Source organism: Benincasa hispida, chromosome 9 (assembly GCF_027475165.1).
Source record: "Benincasa hispida cultivar pf3 chromosome 9, pf3_genome.v1.1, whole genome shotgun sequence".
NCBI classification, from domain to species: Eukaryota; Viridiplantae; Streptophyta; class Magnoliopsida; order Cucurbitales; family Cucurbitaceae; genus Benincasa; species Benincasa hispida.
In genome coordinates, this window is record NC_143486.1 from 86,219,147 (window position 1) to 86,241,525 (window position 22,379).

General features: G+C 32.0%; 1 protein-coding gene and 1 pseudogene across 3 annotated transcripts; one reads left to right on the plus strand and one right to left on the minus strand.

The window, feature by feature from the left end:
• Positions 1-2,642: 2,642 nt before the first annotated feature.
• On the plus strand, positions 2,643-3,755 carry LOC120087183 (ethylene-responsive transcription factor ERF017 pseudogene; annotated as a pseudogene). The gene has a single exon (XR_016532292.1). The product of XR_016532292.1 is annotated as an ethylene-responsive transcription factor ERF017 pseudogene (transcript).
• A 9,705-nt stretch (positions 3,756-13,460) lies between these two features.
• LOC120085288 (sterile alpha motif (SAM) domain-containing protein) lies at positions 13,461-20,845 on the minus strand. 2 transcript variants are annotated; one of them, XM_039041201.2, is made up of 11 exons: positions 19,832-20,845; positions 19,361-19,531; positions 18,272-18,667; positions 17,958-18,021; positions 16,643-16,860; positions 16,424-16,537; positions 15,888-15,993; positions 15,497-15,708; positions 14,670-14,773; positions 13,893-14,122; positions 13,461-13,794 (listed from the first exon to the last, which is right to left on the minus strand). In XM_039041201.2, exons 1-10 carry the CDS (start codon positions 20,660-20,662, stop codon positions 13,978-13,980), a joined length of 2,361 nt encoding a protein of 786 aa, XP_038897129.1. In that variant the 5' UTR covers positions 20,663-20,845; the 3' UTR covers positions 13,461-13,794; positions 13,893-13,977. The 2 variants fall into 2 exon arrangements, with proteins under 2 accessions (XP_038897129.1, XP_038897130.1); XM_039041202.2 differs by lacking the exon at positions 13,461-13,794 and having other exon boundaries at positions 13,985-14,122; positions 14,670-14,718.
• Between the last annotated feature and the right edge of the window lie 1,534 nt (positions 20,846-22,379).

A 22,379-nucleotide genomic window follows, 5' to 3' on the forward strand; every position in this document is an offset into this window, starting at 1 on the left:
ATCATATAAATAAATTTGAAACTTTTAATGTCACAGGGATTAAATGGAAATTATGGTCCAAATGAATGAAAGAAAGCAATCATTTAATTAATCTTACATGCCATACTTATTTATTAGAAATTAGGTAATACGAGATACACATAATATATAGTTTCTCAATATAGTGGGTTGCATAAAAAGTTTGTTCTAAGTATTATATAGCCTACCTCATAATTTATTTATAACAACCAATTTTTAATTTTAGAGGGATAATTATGAAACAATTTATGCATGAAAGATTTAATTAAGCTTGGGCTATGAGGGTTTAGGGTTTAGTAGAAGAATAATAATTATATAGTTGGGTCAAATCATATAAGTAAAGTTGAAACTTTTTAGTTTGAACCTACCTATCACGTTTTACTTTATAAGAGAAAATTGGGCAATACCACACATTTAAAACAAATAATGTACCAATACAATATTTGTATTGTAGCAAAGTATGTAAACAAGTTATTCAAAGTCTAATCCATACCTTATTAAATGACAACAAGACTTCCAACGATTATGAAGGAAAATTTCAAATTTTCCTAAGCTATATATATATTAGAATTAACGATCTATATATATACATATACAAATGTTAGAAATGTCCACGTCTATTTCATATATTTGAAAATTAAATTTATCATACAAAAAACTATCGGTCAAAAGATAAGTTATTAATCTTCTTCAATTACATATAACTTATTATAACAAATTAAATTATAAGTTTAGTTCTTAAATTTTTAGATCTGTGTTTAGTTAATTTAAACATTAAAAAATGATTAATAAGTTTTTAAATTTTGAATTTTACGAATTCAAAATATTTAAAAATTCTTTGATCGATTAGGTATAAATTCAAACTTGATGTTTAATGGAACCTTAGACTTTTATATCTCGTTTAGTAATCGTTTTGTTTTTTGTTTTGAAAATTAAGTTTATGGACATTACTCTCACTTTCAAATCTCTTCATATTACCAATAGTTTTAGAAACAAGTCAGATTTTGAAAACTAAAAAATTAGCTTTTAAAAACTTGTTTTTGTTTTCGTTTTCGTTTTCGTTTTTGGAATTTGGCTTAGAATTCAACCATTATACCTAAAAATAATGTAATTCATTGTAAAAAAAAAAAAAAAAAAAAAAAGTAAAGAAATAGATTTTATTTTCAAAAACAAAAAACAAAAAACAAAATAGTTACCGAGGATAACCTTAATCTTATCTTTCTAAGTTCATGAATTTTTAGAAATTTGAAAACTCTAAAACTAAATTTGTAAATTTAAAGGGTTAGAGACCTAATTATCAACCCTAAAAAATGGGTCGGTATAACTTAAAGACTAAAATTTGTTATTTAGTGATCAATTTAAAAACAAACTAAGAAAATGAAAACTAAACTTCAAAACTGACATAATTTCGTCTAAAAGTTGCACAATTTAAAAATTTTATAATTCACATCCTTTCTTTCAAGAGTATAAACACATCATCCATTACCCTTTTTTTCTTTTTCTCTTTTTTTTCCTTTTTCAAAACCGTCGCACCTTTCTTCTTTTTTAGAACGGTCAAAGTCCAAAGTCCCTTCATGAAATTGACCTAAATTTTAGGGCAAAATTGTAAAAATTACATAATAATAGTTATAATTTTATCGTCAAAATTTCAATGGTAAGAACTGAATTTGTGTTAATTAAAGAACAATTGCAAATATAATAATCAAACTCAGAGTATTAGTAAATATGACATAATATTTAAAATATATATATAAATATGGAAAATTTTAGATAGTCTATCAATGATAGATTCGATAGAACTTATCGCTAATAGGAGTCTATCAGTGATAGAAGTCTCTATCACTGACAGATTTTGACATATTTGTAATTTTTTTAATTGTTGTTATATTCTTGATTATTATCCTTTAAATTGCTATCCATTGCAATTCTCCTTAATTAAATTGGACCCTAAAACTTATAGAATTGTAAACATTCTAATAATTGTATATAAGTTTGAAGTTTCAAATTTTATCAGTTGTGGTTCAAATTTCTACGACTATTTTAAGTTTGAGTCCAAATTTTAACACTTGTATCATGATTTTTTTAAAAAAAACAATTATATGAATTTGACGGTTCAGTTTTTACAATTGAAAGTTTGAGTGTGTATAGTCGTAATTACCATCGTCCTTATTTTTATAATTTTCTTTAAATTTTAAAGAGATGATGGAGTTATAAATATTAATAATAAGATTTGTAAGTTAAACTGAAAGATAAAGAACTTTAAAATTAGTATGAAAATGAATTTAACTTAGTAGTATTGACATGTGTTCCGATTAAAACAGTCGAAAAGTTATATTAAAAAATTTTAAAAATTGTAACTATTTGATAGTCCACTATAGACCATAATAAATATTTGATCTAGTGATATTCTGATATATTTATAAATAAATTAAGTCGTTTTCTTTTATTTAAAACAATCCTATTATAATTTATAAAAAATATTAAAAAGGAAGAAAAAAAAGCTCACGTGGTATTTAAAATTAGTGTTCCGCGTTTCTTTTTGCGGCACTGTCGTCTTCTTCGTTGAGCTCCCTCTATTCAAAATCTACTCGTTTTGTCCATTTCCTATTTAAACTCCAAAATCTCCCCTCCCCTTTTTAACTATCTTCAAATTTAATTTTTCCCTCACCTACCTTCCGATCCTGAATCCTAACCCGAACCTGCCTTAAGCTCGGGCCGACACATCGTTTTTCCGTTAATGGCAGACCGTATTAACACCGGCAATGAAACGGACGACAAGTCGGGTCAGAGTTTAAAGTACAAAGGCGTTAGGAGGAGGAAATGGGGGAAATGGGTTTCTGAAATTCGGCTGCCCAATAGCCGTGACCGTATTTGGTTGGGTTCTTACGACAAACCCGAGAAGGCGGCGCGTGCATTCGACGCGGCTCAATTTTGTCTGCGTGGTCCCCACGCGAAGTTTAACTTTCCTGATACTCCGCCGGAGATTGAAGGCGGAGACCGGCTTTCGGCTCAGGAGATTCAGGCAGCTGCCGCTAAGTACGCGGCGGAGGACGGCGGAGATGGAGTAGGAGATCATGATGGGTATAGCAATGAAAATGAGGAAGTGGTGGCGGTTGAGGGCGGCGATGGCGGCGGCGTTTGGCCGGTTTGGGACATGTTGGACGGTGGTTGGGAATTTGGGTTTGGTGGGAATGCAACGATTTATGATGGAGATGTTAATTTTGAAGTGCAAGAAAATATGGAGGAGGATGAGTTTGTTGATGGTGGAGAGTATTTTTGTCATGAGGCTAATTTCCTATGGAACTTTGATAATCATTAACCCTATAAACCTATTTTAAAAAAAGAGAGAAAAGAAAAACCTATAATATTTTTTTAAAAAAAAATTGCTTGGGGTAATTGGCAATTGTAAGCTAATACAGATTCCAGGTAATCTTGGGTTAAGTTAACCTATACACCAACGTTCTACTTTTAATTATTGCATCAAAAGTAAATTCATATTATACGATAAAGTAGTCAAATGAGAGTGTCTCTTTTTGTTTATAATGCAATATTCTATATGTAGAGCAAACACAAATGAATCATGTGTTTCATAATTATATTTTAAGATGAAAAGTCTTAAATATATTTAACTTAAAAATTTACTATTTGTTATGAAGTTATTGTTTTTTTTTTTTTTATTTGTAATAGAATGTATTTGTTTAGAAGGCTAATATAAATGTAGTAATGTTTTGGTTGTATGTGTTAGATGTTTTTTTAGTAATTGTGGGTTGATTTGATAAATAAGCAATCATATAGTATTGAAAATTTTGTTCCACAGCCATAGTGTGTATGTACAGTAGGATGTGCCAAAGCATAAGATTAGTTTGTGATCCATAATATCACATCAATTCTTAACTTTTAGAAAGAAAGGTATGAAGAACACATAGACCCATATGAAAAGTAGCAATATGGCAATATTAAGGGAAAAAAGGTAGCAATATGGAAATTTTCAACACAGTTTGACTCAAATAAAAAGAAAAAATTGCAAATTTCACCACAACATGACTCAAATTTCACCCATCTATTTGAGGATTGTAATATAATATTATTTTGTTCTTTAAAATTCAAAGTAACGAAATATGAAAAGATTACATTAAAACTTTTTTTTTTCTTTTCTAAAGTAACTAGAAATGGAATGGTAGTTTAGGGCTTGTTTAGTAAGTAATCTAAATTATGTTTTTATTCTCTCAAACTCATTGAGTTTAACCTAAGCTTGGTAGCAATTTAAGTTTTGTTTTTTAACATGGATTTCAAATTATGTGAAACAAACCATTCAAATTCCAAAAATAATATTTCATGTTTTGAAATATAGATCTCTCCCTCCGGCCCAACACAGGAAAGATTCAATCACATCCATGATCACTTGAACCTCATCCTGATAAACTTACTATAAAGCTCAATCTTGCTTCCGGGAACTACTTTAGTTAACATATCTACACTGTTCTTGTCGGTTTGGACTTTCTTCATATTCAATCTCTTCTCTTCAATTACATCGATTAGCCAATGATTCTAATGTCAATGTCTTTAGTACAAGCATGATATATTGAATTCTTGCTCAAATCCGTAGCACTCTGACCACCACAAAATATTACATACTTACATTGCTTCAAACTCAATTCTTGAAGGAAACTTTTAAGTCATAACATCTCCTTGCTTGCTTCTGTTGCTGCAATATACTTTGTCTCGGTTGTGGACAATGCTACGCATTTTTGTAGCTTGGATTGCCATGAGAAGCCTCCCCCAAAAAGGTAAACACATAAACTAAGGTAAACTTTCTATTGTCAAGATCACCTGCCATGTCTGCATCAGTATAGCCTTCGAGCATAGGTTTGTCACCTCCATAACACGAACTCAATTTAGAGGTGCCTCGCAAGTATCTGAAGATCTACTTCACTACTTCCTAGTGAGTCTTACCTAGATTGGATAGAAAACGATTCACTAGACCGACTGCATGTGTAATATCAGTTTTAGACACATCATAGCATACATCAAAGAACCAACAGCAGAAGAGTAAGGAATGGATGACATAACTTCTTTCTCTTTCTCTATTGTAGGGCAAACTCTCTTACTTGGCTTAAAGTGAATTGCTAGTTGTGTACTAACAGGCTTACCATACTTCATATTGAACCTTTCCAGCACCCGTTCAATATACTTCTCCTAGAATAACCACAATTTCCTAGCTTTCCTATCACGAGCAATCTTCATACCAAAGATTTGCTTTGCATGACCTAAGTTTTTCATGTTAAATGACTTGGATAAGTCTTTCTTCAAATTTTGAATCATATCTATATCTTGTCCAACTATCAACATATCATCTACATATAAAAGAAGAATGATGAAGTTGTCTGCAGGGAACTTTCTAAAATATACACAAGAATCAACGGTAGTTCATTTATAATCATTGCTTATCATAAACGAATCAAATGTACCACTGCCTTGGTGCCTGTTTAAGCCCATAAAGACTCTTTTTCAGCTTACAAACAAGTTTATCTTTCCCTTTTTCTTCAAATCCTTCATATTGCTCCATGTCTCTTCATACAAGTCACCATGTTAAAAAGCGGTTTTTACATCAAGTTACTCTATCTCAAGATCAAGACTTACTGCTAATCCTAAAACTGTTCCAATAGATGTCATTTTGACCACTGGAGAGAATATCTCATCAAAGTCAATGCCCTTTTTTTGGTTGTATCCCTTAACTAGTAATTTGGCTTTGTATCTCACTATCTTCTCACCATCCTTCTTGTACTTGAAACCTCATCTATTTTTCAATACTTTCTTGCCCTTTGGACACTTCATTAGCTCATAGGTTCCATTCTTTTCCAGGAAATTTATCTCCTCCTTCATTGCATTGAGCCACTGGTCTTTTTCATCATGAGACAAGACCTCTTGGTAGTTCTCTAGCTCTCCATCTTTACTAACTAGAATGAACTTTGAGCTTGGATACCTTGTTGAAGGTTTACGCACTCTAGTAGACGTTCGAGCCTGAATATCCGCCACTTGGAGAATAGGTTGTTCCCTCTGCTCGTGAACTTCTCCATGAATCACTTCCTCATGAATTTCTTTATCAAATGAAGACTCATCAAGATCATCATCATCAACATGATCTAGTACATTACCATCATGTTGTATCTGTTGGATTTTATGTCCTAAAACTCGTGGTTTGTAAACAATAAACTTATTTGTTAATCAATATAAATGCTATTGAAGTTTGATTCAATAAAGTTGTTATTGAATGTTTGAATTGCTCATTTCATTTTAGAAATAACCTAAATCCAATAAACTAATATCCATGACTATTACATGAGTACTTGAACTTTATGTAGAGACATAAGAGTAGATCAAGTTCGAGCAAATAGCCAAAATGGTCTATAATATACGGATAAGGCTGGATAACTTATTCTGGGGACACTATCGGATGCGTTCCACTTTGTAGATGTTGCAATTGTTGTAAAGTACTACAAACGAAGTGATCATGATTCGTTCATATGGAAACATGCGAATAAGGGCGTCCTATGCAAAGATTTTGTATAAGAACAGACCAAGAAATAAGTCATTCTTACTTTATAACGTTATTTACTGTTTAAGACTAACTATTTCAAAGTGATGACGTAGGTAACTTGGCCTTAATCTTGAGCTAACTATGAACTCCTGTTTATTCGGGATTATCCTTAGATTTGCATGAGTGAGCGTTGGCTCAATAATACCCTCCCATTTCAAGGGTAAGACCGAGTAGATAGCTAGGGATATAGGGTGCAAGATGAAATTCACTCCTACCCGTTTTTAGGGATAGTAGAGAGGTTGTTCCTTGAAGTGTTAACTCTAGGTCTTAAACAAGGGGCCCCACCCTCTCACTGGCCCAAAAGGGACTCCGTTTGGTGATTGAATTACAAACCAATTGTCCATTTAAGAATCAGTGGGACTTAAGGAACAAGATGTAATCTCGGGGATAAAACAGCTTTTTGACCCAGTCATTATTACGAACAACCTGTGAAGATTGACTTACTAATTATGGTTATATCAAGTGGACATAATCATATTTACAGTGGAGGGAGTGCAACTACTGGACTTTAATGGAGTGACCTGATAATTAACAAATGTTGGTTAATTAGGTTAAATAGTTTAGCCGGTTAATCTCATATCGTTGGAGCTCATGATCTGTAAGTTCATTAGGTCCCCTACTAATTCACAAATGAATTAAATCTTAGAACAGCATGTTGAGAGAATTTGAAACATTCAAATTTGAATTAAGAAAATTATTAATAATATGTGATATAATTAAACGTTTAATTATCGAATTAAATGAAATTGGAGAATTAGATCATATTTAAATTTGATTTAAATATTGATTATATGAATAGAGCTTCATGGTTATAGAATTGGTGTTTAATATTTGATATTAAATTAATCTAATTAATTAAATAGTTTAATTAATTATTTGGAATTAATTTTATTAAAAAATATTTGTTTGAGTTAATTTTGGTTTAAATTAATTTTAAAAAATTTTCCAATTTTTTAAATTTGATTTCAAATTATTTTTTTGGTTTAAAATCAATTAAATTGTGAATTGGATTTCAATTTTAAGAAATTGATTTTAAAAAACGAAATTGGAAAATTTGAACTTAATGGGTTTATCCCACATGAAACACCCAATTTCCACTCAAATCTTTGTGCTTTGATGTTAAATTGTGAGACAAGTGAGTGGCAAAAAGAATTTGATCTAGATCAAATTTATTTTCAACCGAAGACAATCATGCATGTTGAATTTGAAAGGAAAATTTGAAGAAAGAGTTCTTCAACCCTTTAACACGAGAAAAACCAATTTTTCTCCAACTTCTCCTTAAATTTTTTTATCATTTTGAGTTCCACCACCCAATCTAAGGTTCTAGAGAATAGTAGGGAAGATCAAGTGGTGGTCTACGTCCTTTTGGAGTGAAGAATCAAGTTGAATTCGTGGATTGAAGGAGTTCTACAAAGGTATATCATCAAACCCTATTTTAAGTTCTTTGAACATACTTTCTTAATTGCTAAAATTGATGAATTAGAGTGCTTAATGTTTCTATTTGCTTCCGTTAATTGCATGCTAACTCCAACGGTATCTCACCAACATCATCATGTAATCATCAACATTCTCATTTGTCGGCTGAACAACAGAAGGAGTAGGAGTAGGAGTAGAATCATTAGTAGTATCAAAACACAACTCTGAAGTAGAAATGTACCTTGTACTAAGAAGATCTACACCTTTCTCGTGCTCAAAGAATACAACATCTCTACTTCTCACTACCTTTTTCTTTTATGGATGAGCCTATAACCATACTCTTCATCCCTATACCCAACAAAAACACATGGACTGGTCTTCGAGTTAAGCTTTAATCTCTGTTCTTTAGGCATATGCATATATGTCTTGCTGCTAAAGACTCCGAGATTCAAATAAGTGGGATCATGTCCCTTCAGTGCTCTCTCCGGAATATCTAGACCAAGAGGAATTGATGGAGACCGATTAATCAAATACACGAAAAATTGTACTGCTCCACCTAAAAATGCCTTAAGAAGATCAGACATTCTAAGCATACACCTTACCTTTTCTACAATGGTTTTGTTCATCCTCTTAACAACTCCATCGTGTTGTGGTGTGTCAGACTTTGCCTTCTCATGTTTAACGTCATGTTGTGAACAATAATACTTGAATTCATTCAAAGTATACTCATTACCATTGTCAGATCGAAAACACTTCAATTTTCTTTCGGTTTCCCTTTCTACCATGACATGAAACTTCCTCGAAATCTCTTTTGTCTTCAACATATATACCCAAGTTCTTCGAGTAGCATCATCAATAAAAGTGACAAAATATTTATTGCCACCAAGGCCTACAAATATCATAATGTATTAACTCCAATTTTCCTTACTTTTTGGTGGACTTCCCAGAAAAGGAAATTCTATGTTGCTTATCTGCCAAACAATGATCACAAGGGTCAAGAGAAACTGTCTTATCAACAGGGATAAGAGATTTACTTGCCAACAATTTAATCCTCTTATCGCTTATATGCCCTAGCCTTTAATGCCACAAATTCGAAGAATTCTTTTCTTCTACTACATTCAACTCAGAAGAATATATGCTCAAGTTTGTTTTATACAAAGAGCAACACAACTCAACTCAAACAATTATTATTGAACACTTAGACAATTTTCACTTACCATCACAAAAGGTATGTCGAAATCCTTTTTAATCAAGGACATTTGCAGACAACAAGTTAAGGCGTAAATCAAGCATATAGCACACATTCTTTAATGTAAGCGTGCACCTAACACTTGTCTTCACACGAATATCATCTAAACCCCAACTATACTGGTTGAGCTTTCATTTCCCATCTTCACACTACCAAAATCACAAGATTGATAGTTCATGAAATACTATCTTTTGGAAACACAATAGTGAAGCATTTGAATCTACCACTCACTTGTGTTTGAACTCTCTACATGATGACACTCACTGGTTGCACAAATCAAGTTGACAACATTATCACTCTAGGATATAATTGCTGCAATATTTTTATCATCTTCTTCTTTTTGTGAGTCTTGCTTCTTACTTTGTTCTTTCTTCCAACAATAGCAAAACTTTTTTATATAGCCAGGCTTGTTATAGTAATAACATGTCCTAGTCTCTTTGTCTCTAGACTTGAACCTCCCTTTTGAGTTACCGTGGTCTTTAGGTCCCTACTCTTATTTCTTCCACAATTTTAAGCAACAAAAGCATGTGAATTATTAGCTCCTATCTCCTTTCTCTTATCTCTTCATTAAACATGTTTTGGTTGATAACATCCAAGGACAAAACACCTTCTGGGGCAGAGTTACTAATAATCACAACCAAGGTTTCCCAACTGTCTAGCAAATAACTCAACAAGAACAGAGTCTACAATTTATCATCAAAATCAATCTTCAAAATAGTCAACTTATTGATAATATCCTGAAAGTCACTCAAATGCTCAGAAACAGACTTCCTGCCCTTCGATTTCAAATTAACAATAATATAAGTTTATTATGTGTGGTCTTCCTTTCATAAAGACCTTCCAATTTCTTCCACAACTCATATAGGTCAGACTCCTTAGACACGTGGTTGAAAATTTTAATATCAACCCACTGTCTAATAGTCACCAAAGTTTTTCTCTTTAACTTTCCCCAATCTTTTTCTTCCATCTTCTCTAATTTTGCAAGTTTAGAAATTGTGTCAACTGCTTTTGTGGTTGTTTCAATTTGATCAAACAAATTTTTACAATACAACAAATCCTCCATCATCGGTCTCCAGATGAAATAATTGGTTGATGTCAGTTTTATCGTTGAACTACCTCTACCATTACTAGTAGACTCCATACAATGATTAAATTAAAACTCTCTTTGATACCAACTGATAGGACCCAAACAATATAACATCAATCCACTAGGATCTCCTCCAAAACAAACAACCAAATAATTGTTCTCCGAAACACCACAAATAAATCATCAAAGCAAAGAGCACACACGAATTATATGTGAAAAACCTCTTCGATGTAAAGTGTAAAAACCACAGGACTCGTGAGGAATCCACCCTCGTCAACTTTTTTTATTATGATAAAATTGAGGGGGGAAAACTCAAATCAGTTATACAAAAGTTCACTACCCACCAATACTTTCATACATAAAAGATGAACACTTAGAGATAAAAAGAATGAAAATCACCCAATTTTACAAATTTTGTTCGGCAACGATTATGGACAAACTAGAGCTCCAAAACAATCCAACCATTCAAAACGAGACACTATGTGTCCCAAACAAGCTAACCAAATTTCAGCACGAACAAATGGTTCAAACTCTGAAAATCAACAACTTTGTGGAAATTGTCACTAAAAAACTAAACTGTTGTTTTTCTCTCTGATTTTCTACTTTTTTTTTTTCATTCTCCTTTCCTTAGGTCATCTCCATATCACATAAAAGAAAACCTAGGCCTTTTAAGATGAACTAACCCAAAAAAATAGCCATAATTGGGCTCACAAAATACAAGTTTAAAATAAAGTCTTGCTTATGCAACAAATGGGCCGGACAACCACAACAAAATCATGTATGATGAAAATATAAAATATTAATAAATATAATATTTCATTTTATAAACTCATGTTGCAAAAATTGGTATCATATAAAAATATTGAGTTTCTATTTAGTCAACCGATTTATTTGCGTAACAAATTTCATTTAATCTTCACTGATATCTACAATAGGGACTATTAAACACTTTTAAAAGCTTATAGACTAAATAGATACAAACTTGAAAGTTCATAAACTAAATTTGTAATTTAACATATTTTTAAAATAAAACATGATCACAAATAAATTAATTGTAAGTTATAGCTATAATTAGTTTTAAAGTTTATAAATTTATTATCAAACACATTTTGAACAATTGTTGAAGGAAAAATATCAATTTATACCCCTAAATTTTGTAGGAGGTATAAACTAAAACACTTCCTAAATGTTTAACCTTCCTAAATGTATTATCTCACACCCTCCTCAAATTTTATTTGACCAATATCGCATAAAACTTATAATAAGAGTTGATTAAACTCCAAAATTTTGTGTCAATCAATTTTAACCTTTAATTACAATTACCTTTGAACATATGAACATCATATATATATATTGATTTTCAAATGTGTAGATTTTTTCAAGTGTTGATTTTACAAAATAGATAATTAAAGTAAATGCATGAATAATTCTCAAACAAGATTTTTCCAAACAAAACGTAATAGTCTAAATTGTTTCATTTATTAAAATTTAATAATTTAATTGACATAATTATAATTTCACACAAGGATTTCCCACATAATGTAATGGATGCCATAAATTGATATACTTACAAAAATTCATGGTTTAAATTTATACACTTATTAATCAATAATTTAAATTGATACAACTACAAAAGTTTAAGAATATAAATTAATATTTTCTCAAAACTATCAAATATATATCAAAAAATTATTTAAATTAAATTTTAATTTATCAATACAGTACTAATACTGTAAACATATATGAAAATATAATATACAATTCTATTTTTATTTCATCCTTCACATTTCTTTTTTCAGAGTGGCTACTATATAGGTCGTTAGCTTCTAAAATTATGCACTTGTTTTTATACGAAACAAGAGCGACAAAAAACGTGACGCGGCAGAAATTGGTTGGTCTTATTAAATGCAATAATATATAATCTCTTTTATATTATGGGTGCTCACATTGTATACGTCATACTCATACGTGTTTTTTCTTTTTTGGGTGAATATATCTGTCTCATCCTATTATGTTAATTTTATAATATATATTTTCTTTCACGAAAAATGTTATAATATATTTTCTGTTCAAAAACAAATGTTAAAATGTAAAATTGAAATTATATCGTAGCTTTTAAAAATATTTATAAAATATGATACTTTTAAAAATATTTAGAAAATTATTGAAATTTTCTAACAATTTATCATCTCTTCTCTTCTCTTCTCTTCTCTCCCTTCCAATAATCTCCACTTGTGATTCATATATTTTGAATTTTTTATTTAAATATTGTAGTTGGTAAAAATATTTAGTATAATATAGTTGGTTTTAAAATGTTTAGAAAAATAAAGTTTAGTAATCAAATCTCTGTCTTGTGATCAGATTTGGAGAGAAGAAAAAAAAAAAGATGAGTTTTGAACTCATAACTCAATAACCGACAAATTAATTTGATCACACGGTAGAGATTTAACTATTGACAACTATATTTTTCTAAATGTTTTTAAACCAACTATATTATCCTAAATATTTTTACCAACTAAATATTTAAATAAAAGATCCAATGTTAGAATATGTTTTATAATATTATGACTGAGAATATGAGTTTTAAGGCATGGTTGTGAACATATGCCCATTTTTTTCTCTAATGAATTTTATAAATTAATTTTTAACATAAACTAATAAGATATATCAAATATTGTTATAAATTATCGATTTTATTAAATTGCATTATATAGATAAATATATTAGGTTGGTAACTTGGTATTTGTTTGTAGAAGTATGTTTGATTTCTTGTTTTGTTTAATTAGTCCACAACCCCATTGATATTATAATGAATAATCAATCTTATACTGAAAATTTTAGTTCCACAAACACTGCAATTATTTGTGAGTCTACACATATCAACTCTCAATAGAAAAGTAATATTAAAATTTAAATTCTAATGTTTAAAAAAAAACAAAAAAAAAAACAAAACAAAACAAAAACAAGCAAATAAACGAAGACGTAATATGAAAGAATGTCTAAGCAATCAGTACTGTCTGGATGAAGTACTAACTATAAATAATATAATAAACCAAGAGATGACAAAGATTAGATCAAATGAAAACGGAATATGCAAGTGTGCAAATATAGCTAGGCAGACTAATGAATATGAATACAACATTGTGCATATAGCATTTATAATTTGCATATTACTAAATCAAAAGTTACATAAGCTATTCAATTGAATATCTAAATTGACACAGAATATTGAGAGTAAATCATCTAATAAGGCCAACCAAGTTCCTAGGATCCTAAGCTAGTATATATATAATTATAAATATAAGAGTCAATCTAAGCATACCTCAAATCAAGATACGATTGACCTTCGGGTGCCTTTCAGCCACAATTATGACCATTAGGAGCCAACAATATGCGTATGGTTTTGGCTTGGTTGGCAATACAAACCTAATAAACCACAAACAGTTTACTAAAATCAGATGATTATATAAAAATGGCTATCTAAAACTGAAAGAGATGATCAATAGTGGTAAAATTTAACTTACGTGAATCTGCAGATTTGATTTCAATATATGTAGTGCAGTTGAAAATGTGAGAGGCCCAACCATTATTAGGAGTGTGGTCAACAAATTAAGATGACAAAAGCGAGATCATGGCACGGGCCGAGTCAGGTCCATGATTATTCACACTTGGTATTATGTTCACAGGAGATACAAGCTTTACAAAATCCTTCAGTTCTGTGAAGCTGCTATGCTCACTATATGGCACCTCATATCTGTATATAAATGTTAAATTTTAAATTTTAAAATGCAAAATTATATTGAAAAAAAAAGTAAAAACATTAATAGATATAGTATTTTATGTTATAAACACAATTTGTTTTTGTTAAACTAAAATATGTATTATAAATTATATGATATTACAAAATTTTAACATAATCAACTTAATATTCAGTGAGTAACTATAACTAGGTTTTTTTTTTTTTTTATGAAAACAACTTTAATTGAGAAAAAAATGAAAGAATACACGAACATACAAAAAAACAAGCCCACAAAAAAAGAAACTCTTTTTTACAAGGGCCTCCAACTATGCAAGATCATGCCTATAGAAAATATATTATCAAACAAATTGTTATTAAATTAGAATCCACAAGTTTGTTAATTTCATCCAATACCTTGTTTCCAAATTTCTGTTTTTCCTAAAATAGTCGGACTATCCAAATGAACAAGGCCAAATAATGAATAGATCCAAGAAATTTATTGTATGAAGCATGCTGAAAACATCTTTCATCAAATCTAAAAACAAGTTCTATAAAAATTTACCTTATAATTGTACCTTGCTGCCACCTTCTCCCAGGAGATTTTTTCTTTCCTTTTGAAAGTGCCCAGCCGGTAGGAGAGAAAGCAACTATAAGATTGAATCGATTCTGGATACAATAAAATCAACCAATGCAATGTTTTCCAACTTCAGAAGAAACTAAAGTGAAATTTAGTGCATCCTTGAACTGTTCTGAACTTGGGATCAAGCGAAATATTGTGACATGCTTGAGACAACCAGAGTGGAAACGATAAAAATAGTTGGATAAAATTTACATTAGTTGTCATTTCTTTCACACGATTATTTGGATAAGTTCGTACATTTTCAACAATGCATGTACGGAGATCTTTTCTACTAACATCAAGCCTATGGTGAACAACAAATGCATGAGTTGAACCCCTTTTTTAACTCTTAGGTGTTTGAAGCAAGAGGAGAGTTGTTTAGTCATGGAGCTCATATTGTAAGGAGTTAATAAGGCATAAGATTGATGTATTTTATTTGTAGGGCCCACGAACTCTTTATGTCAAATAAGGAGTAGAATTAACAACTCGACTCTTCTCAACTTCGCCTCCGTAGGTCAAACACCGCTTATAGTTTCTACAACAATATATAATGTGTGTGCCGAGTGAACTGATTCAAGAAAACGCACACATCTAGAAATCATAATACATTGGGACTGCAAATCCTGTATACTAAAGCTGGTCAAAACCTCATTAGTAATTACGTGCAATGCAAATAGGTAAGTGAATCGCAATCATGTGAAACATGCAAATGAGGACAAATGAGGACGTTATAAAGCCTAGTAAAATGAGGATTAAATTGCACTACTCACTGCATATTGATTTGACACATGCTTCAGTCGTTTGAAGCTTGCAAGTGTCCACAGAGGTACAACATGTATGTGGCTTTCCCGTTCATTCACTGTAAACCACTGCATGTCCTCTGCTGAGAACCCCAAGCATTTCAAAATCCTTAACTTTGCTGCAGTTACATACACCTTCTTGCGCAAGACACGAGCAACTTCCAAAAAAAGTCGTTCCTTTCCTGTTAGGAATAACTGAAGATATTTAGCAGTTCGTGCAATCTTTTTAAGCAAAGTTAGAAACAAGACAAAGCATCATGGTAAGAGTATATCCCATGACCAAAAAAGAAGAAAAAATACAGACCATGCAATGCACAGCGCGAAGTAAAAGCTAAGACTGAAATTTATGTCCAAATTTTACCGATGGTATAACATCCAATCAGGAAAAGAGTTTTAGGGTTGAAAGCTTCGGCTTGAATGGCATCAATTACAAATTGTATAACGGTCTCCTGCTTTGGGAAATCATACTGCAGCAAGTAATCGATGAAAGAGAATTAAATGGTAATCACATATCATAAGAAATGAAAAAACAGCACTATACTTGGACGCCCATGATGACCTTTGAGAACGTGGACACAAGTACGAGGAACATTACGTATGTGGATGCATACATCTCAAACTTAAGAATGGAAATTTAATTGAGCAATTACGTCAACAACTATTCGGCATTTACTATTGGACATTCTCCATTTACTCAAAGCTATGACCATGTGCATATTGATCTGTAAACTCACACTACATCTACAATTAATGACTCTGAATTTGAAGCATAGTTTTGCCTCGTACATTATGATCTTGAGCCTTACCGAAGCTAATATTTCTTTTGAGAAGACAAGATAAGTAAATCTAAATAAGCAAAGTGATAAACATAATCCTCATTCCCCATAACAGAGTTACCTGGGGATCACAATAAGTGGTATCAAGGATCAAGGTATGGATACGACATGTTTGAAAAACCGACAAGCATCCCATTTGCTCACAAAATCGAAAGTCCCCCGTATGTAGAACAGCCTGCATGATGGGAAGAAAAGTTGTACACCAAATAGAATATGAAAAGGGATGATGAGTGATTAGAATGATAATGATTAAAATAAAGAAAGCCAATTTGGACCACACCTTACCATTGGGTGGTTCAAAGAGTATGATTATTGAACCAGGGCAATGATTAGCATCAAAACAGGTTACATCTATTCCCGCAATGTTAATTTTTTGGTCGAGAGGTAAAACTTGTAACCTTTCCCATGGAATTCCAATCTTCATGTTTACTAATTTTGCTGTTATAGGCGAACAATAAATCATTCCATGACAAAATGACTTTGTCAGACCTTGATAATCTGCATAAAAGTCATATTGATGTCAGAGAAAAAGGCCATTCAGTTAATAAAAATTTGGACATCTCGTGCCTCTTTACACGTTAAGATTTGCAGCTTTAAATGAAAATATCCATCTCAAAGTTGTTGCAAACATTAAGGAACCAATCGACCTCATGTGATCAGAAATATAAAGATCTAGCAGGGCAACCTCATTAATGGATAGCAATGAGACACATGCTTAATACTCAGCATGGATTGTGCAACACAGCCACATGACAACCAAGTTTAAGAAGCTAATATCCTTCATGCAAATAATAATATTCAAAGAATCAAGTTTATTGATGTTAAAAATATAGTAAATGTATAGGCAAATTATTGGTCGTAACATGTCTCGTAGTATATGAAGAAAAGCCAAAAATAATCGAACAAACAAATTAACATCTTATAAAAGATATTCTTTTTTTACAAGAGATCCTGTACTCAAGACAACAAACCCTTGTTCTTCTCTACGTCTTTTGTTGTGGGAACACCCAACGATAACATGACTACACAATTTGAACACGTGCAAAAGTTATTCAAAATTATAAATCATCTAATAGGAGATAAAATAGATGAATGTCAGAATGTAAAAGCATCCTACGTGTGTAGCTCACAAATACACCAGGCATTTTAGAATATATAATGTGAAACAGGGCATAAGTACACTGCTCAAAATAAAGTTTTCATGCTTCACATTATAACCCTATAATTCATAATAGAAAGGAAAGCAGCAGAGAAATAAATGGAAACATATCTAAGCTCTGCATATGGTAAATGTAAGTTTAGCCTAATTATTGAAAAATTATTGGAGAAAGAATAATTTAAAATTTTCAAGGAATGACGCTTCTTAGGCTTCAGTAAACACTTAAAACGATTATGTGCTACATATAATCAAAGGTTTTTGAAGAGTATCATGGAAAAGGTCAATTATGTTTCACACATACTCATATTGAAACTATGAAGACTGAAGAGAAATACCGATTGAGTTGGATTTCTTCGGCAAATTTCACTTTCGTCTGACTCACCTTATGACTAAAAATGACACAGTGAAAAGGAGAGAGAACTAATTTTTAACTTACGATCCATATGAAAGTGAGTAAGAAACCAATGGAAACAATCTCCTCTAAGATGTCGAAAAGCATCCTGCAGATATAACAATACGTAGCACTTAGCAATGGAATATGTCCATACATAACCATCTTTTAACGAGTAGTAATATCGACATGTATTGAACAGGAAGAAGACGATCTCCATAAAAGAAGACTTCATTTTCTTTCCCAACTAAACGGCCATGCAATCCAATATAACGAATTCCTAGTTTAAAAAATAATATATAAACAAATAAAGCACTAACGGACAACAAACAACTGTTCATCAAATTAGAATTACTCACCACCCTAAATGGTGTCCCTGGTATACAACTCCAGACGGGAACATTTCCAAGCTTCCCATTTCTTACATTTCTTTTTGCAGTTTTACCTTTGTTAAGAGAGTCGGGTATTTTTTTCCCCACATCTTTCTGACCACTAGAGATGTTGCATGCATTTTTCTTATTAGTGGCAAAGCCAGGGAAATAATCAGTGATCAGCTTATTCGCAGGTGTTCTATTAGTTCCCTTGATTGATCCTTCACGCCCATCTGAACCATTGTTACTCTGTTGCCCAGTACCAGAAGGAGCATGTGAATTCGTGCAAGTTTCAACGGCAGCAGATTCTTTTCTGAGTTCGGAGAGAGCATGTGTGATCTTCCTTCGGGGGCCAAGTGCAGTGATACCCATATTATTGAGATCCTTCAAAGTAGAGATTTGCAAAAATCAGAATCCAAAACCGAGAGAGATTGATTGAGTGAATTGGGGAAAATTCACCCGGAAAGATAATCTAAAATTCTAATAGATGAAATTTCAGTTAAAAAGAAAAAAGAAAGAAAAGAGAGGATTTTTTTTATAAGAAGCAATTACATTTTTGTATGAAATTTACAAATGAAGGGCGCAGCCCAAATAAAAAAAGTTACACCGCAGATTTTTCAATTAGTCAGAACTCAAAAGAGGAGAGAATAAGATCTATATAGCAGTGCATTACAGTAAGACAGAGGAGGAAAAAAAATATATGATAAAAAAAAGCTATGATAGAAGAAGAGGCGGTTGTTGCACTCCCTCCAAATTGTTCAAATAAAAAAAAGGCCCGAATGAGAAACCAACTTATTAAATAATCATGTGGTTATCCCTCTCCATAGAAATAACATCAGATAATCTTTTACTTGGATAAATAATAGTTCTTTCGTTAATATAATGATATCTAGTTGTACAACTCTGTTTGATAAATTCATAAGCTTTCTTTGATATGTAGATGAACTTTATCATGAATTAATTTCTTATGATGAATGGATAACTATCATAAAGTAGCAATTAGCTAACAATAAATTTAGGCATGCAGAATATCTCAGAGACAAAAACATTCATACAATAAGCCTTGAAGAAGCACACCTCATCTGTCAACCACTGTAACGCATCCCAATCGATCTCCTCCCTAACAAAAATGTCTTGATATCTCGATAAACCAAGATCATGCAACCATCTTAGAACATTTGAAAATCTGGAATTATCACCTGACTGTTGAGGGCCTAAAGTTTGCTTTTTATCAGGGGTGAGAGCAGCCTGCGTGTGAAATTTAAGATTCAAAATTTTCATGACTTGAATATGTATATGGTAGCTCATAGAATCTCAACGTTTAAGCTAAAATTTTCAACAATCCCATACCAGAAGTTCACACTAGTAGCAAGCAGACAGAAAAAAAAAATGGGGAAATAATGAAGCAAGAAGAAATTTATCACGGGTAGAAGCATAACATTCGGTAAACTATTACGTATAGGCACCCAGTTGCATTTATTTCAAAATTATAAATAACAACAAAAAACAGTTCAGACTTGTAAAGTGGATAAAGTTATCTGGACTCACATTTTGAGCTTGGGCGTCCTCTTTGTCAATACATTCATTGGTGTGAACAAGACGTTGCTCGTCACTAAGATCAGAAATATCAACCCCACAAAGAGGACATTGAATCAGACCTTCTTCATCCATCAGAAAATCTGTTGCCTCGGTACCAAATCCCACTCCACTAATACCGCCTTCCTCATCCAGTTCCGAATGCAGATTGAGCAACAAGTCTAGCTCTGTATCCGACTCAAAACCATCATTGCTCACTTTGTCAACTCCACTTCCACTGACCCCAACATCGCAATCTACTCTCGAATTCACTAACCTAGATTCAATTGAATTGACCAGGTAGCCCCCCTTTCCCTTCGACCCCTTACATTCATCCATCGCACCAGAAAAACCATCATCCCCATCAACTATCTCCTCTCCCGAGTTTACATCATGAGTTTCGTAACTGCAGCCAACAATGCTCGGTTGTATCAAATCCAAACTGCAACCCAAAACAGTATCCGATGCTCTGAACACCTCACCATCATCCAAAACAACAGCGCCATTATGTCTACCAAAATTCGGCTGAAACCCAACATCGCGATGTGTTATAGAGGGAACGTTTTCCTTGCCAGTGGCGGTCGGAGCAGAAGGCTTCGGCCTCTTGGGAGCGCGAATGTGGAGGGATAAGTCGGAGGTTGCGAGGGGTTTTTGCGAGATTGAAGATCGCGAGGAGAGGACTGTCTGGGTAGAAGGAAGAAAATCGTCGTCGTCATCGGCCGCATTAGTAGGTATGTGGAATTGAGGTGATTGGGATGCAGATGACTGGTGGCGGCGGTGGGCGGCGGCGTTGAGGAGGGGCATGAGGGCTGAGGAACAATCAGTGAAGAGGGAATTGAATTGAGGGGGAAGGAAGGTGGAAGAAGAGAGGGTTTTGGAATGGAGAGTTTTGAAATAATGGCGCAAAGGAAGAGGAGGGAAATTTGGATTTTGAGCCAATGTTGCTGTTGTCTTCTCTTCCACGCCTTAGCAACACTGTTCTGCCGTGAAGATGGACCCACCCCGCTTGTAATTTATAAAAATAAGGTTGCAACCATTACGGGTTTTTTTTTCCTTAATTAAGTTTATTTCTTCTCCATCTATTCAAAAGTTAAATTCTCCCGCTTTCAAAAATAAAAATAAATTTTTAAATTTTATTTTTTTAGTTTTCAAAATTTAACTTCTTTTTTAAACCGTTAATAAAAGATAAATAATAAAATAAAAAACTTCGAGGTAAAAGTTAGGGATGGCAATAGAACCACCGGGGCAAGGATGCACTCCCCATTTCGTGTCCTTGGAAATTTTTAATCTTCGTCCCCACCTCATTTCTTATATTGGGGGTGAGAGTATGGGTCAAGAAATTCTCATTCTGAAATTCAGGTCCCTGTGAGAAAAAAGCGTCCTTTTTATTTTATTTTTTATTATTTTAAATTAACTAAATTTAATATTTACATTGAAATTATAAATTTTAGGAAAGAATATGGTATTTTAATAAATATATTTATTTAAATTAATGATTAAACAATAATTTAGTGCTTTTATTATGAATTTAATAAAAATTAAATTTATTACATTAGAAAATTAAAATTAGAAGGAAAAAATTAACTAAGCAATAGCTCAACTATATATATAACAACTAAACAAATTCGGGGTAGGGGCATGTCACACCCCTTCCTAGATTAACCTCTTAATCCAATAAGAGATATGAAAATTGTTGGGTTATATGTCTTGAAACTCACAGTTTGTAAACTTTAATCATATTTCTATTTTCAATAAAGATGCTATTGTGATTATTTCATTAAAGTTTTTATTAAACATATAAATTGCATTTATAGATTCCCAAATCCAATAAACTAAACGAACTTATGGCTATAACATGAATATTTTTAAAATTTATGTAGAGACATAAAAATGATCAAATTTAAGTATATAGCTAAAACGGTCTATAAATATATGGATAAGATTGGGTATTTTATCATGGCGACACTATGGATGTGGCATGTTTTGTAAAACGATATAAACAATGTGATCTCAAAGTCATTCATGTGGAGACATGTGAGTGGGGGCATCCGATGCAAAAGATGTTTGCATAAGACCGGACCACGAAATAATCACTTTCTTTATAACGACCGTTTACGGTTAAAACTGACTATTTCAATTTTATTACCTAAGTTAACTTGATCTAAATTCTGAGCTAACTATGAACTCTTGTTTGTTCGATATTATACTTAATATGGATGGGTGAGAGTGGCTCAATATCACCACTTAATAAGCCTCCCATTTAAGGGTAAGATCGAATAGATAGTTGGTGACATGTAATATATATATTAAACTATACATTATATCAAATATAACACATAACTTATAAATTCTATATTGTATCAAATATAATATAACTTATAGTTCATATTATCGCACCAATGACATTTAATATAAATCTCGTTTATATTGAATTTAGTTATATGAATCAAATTCATATAATTAATGTTTGAATCATATTCGAATATTTATTTCTTCTCAAATAAACTTTATATTATGATGT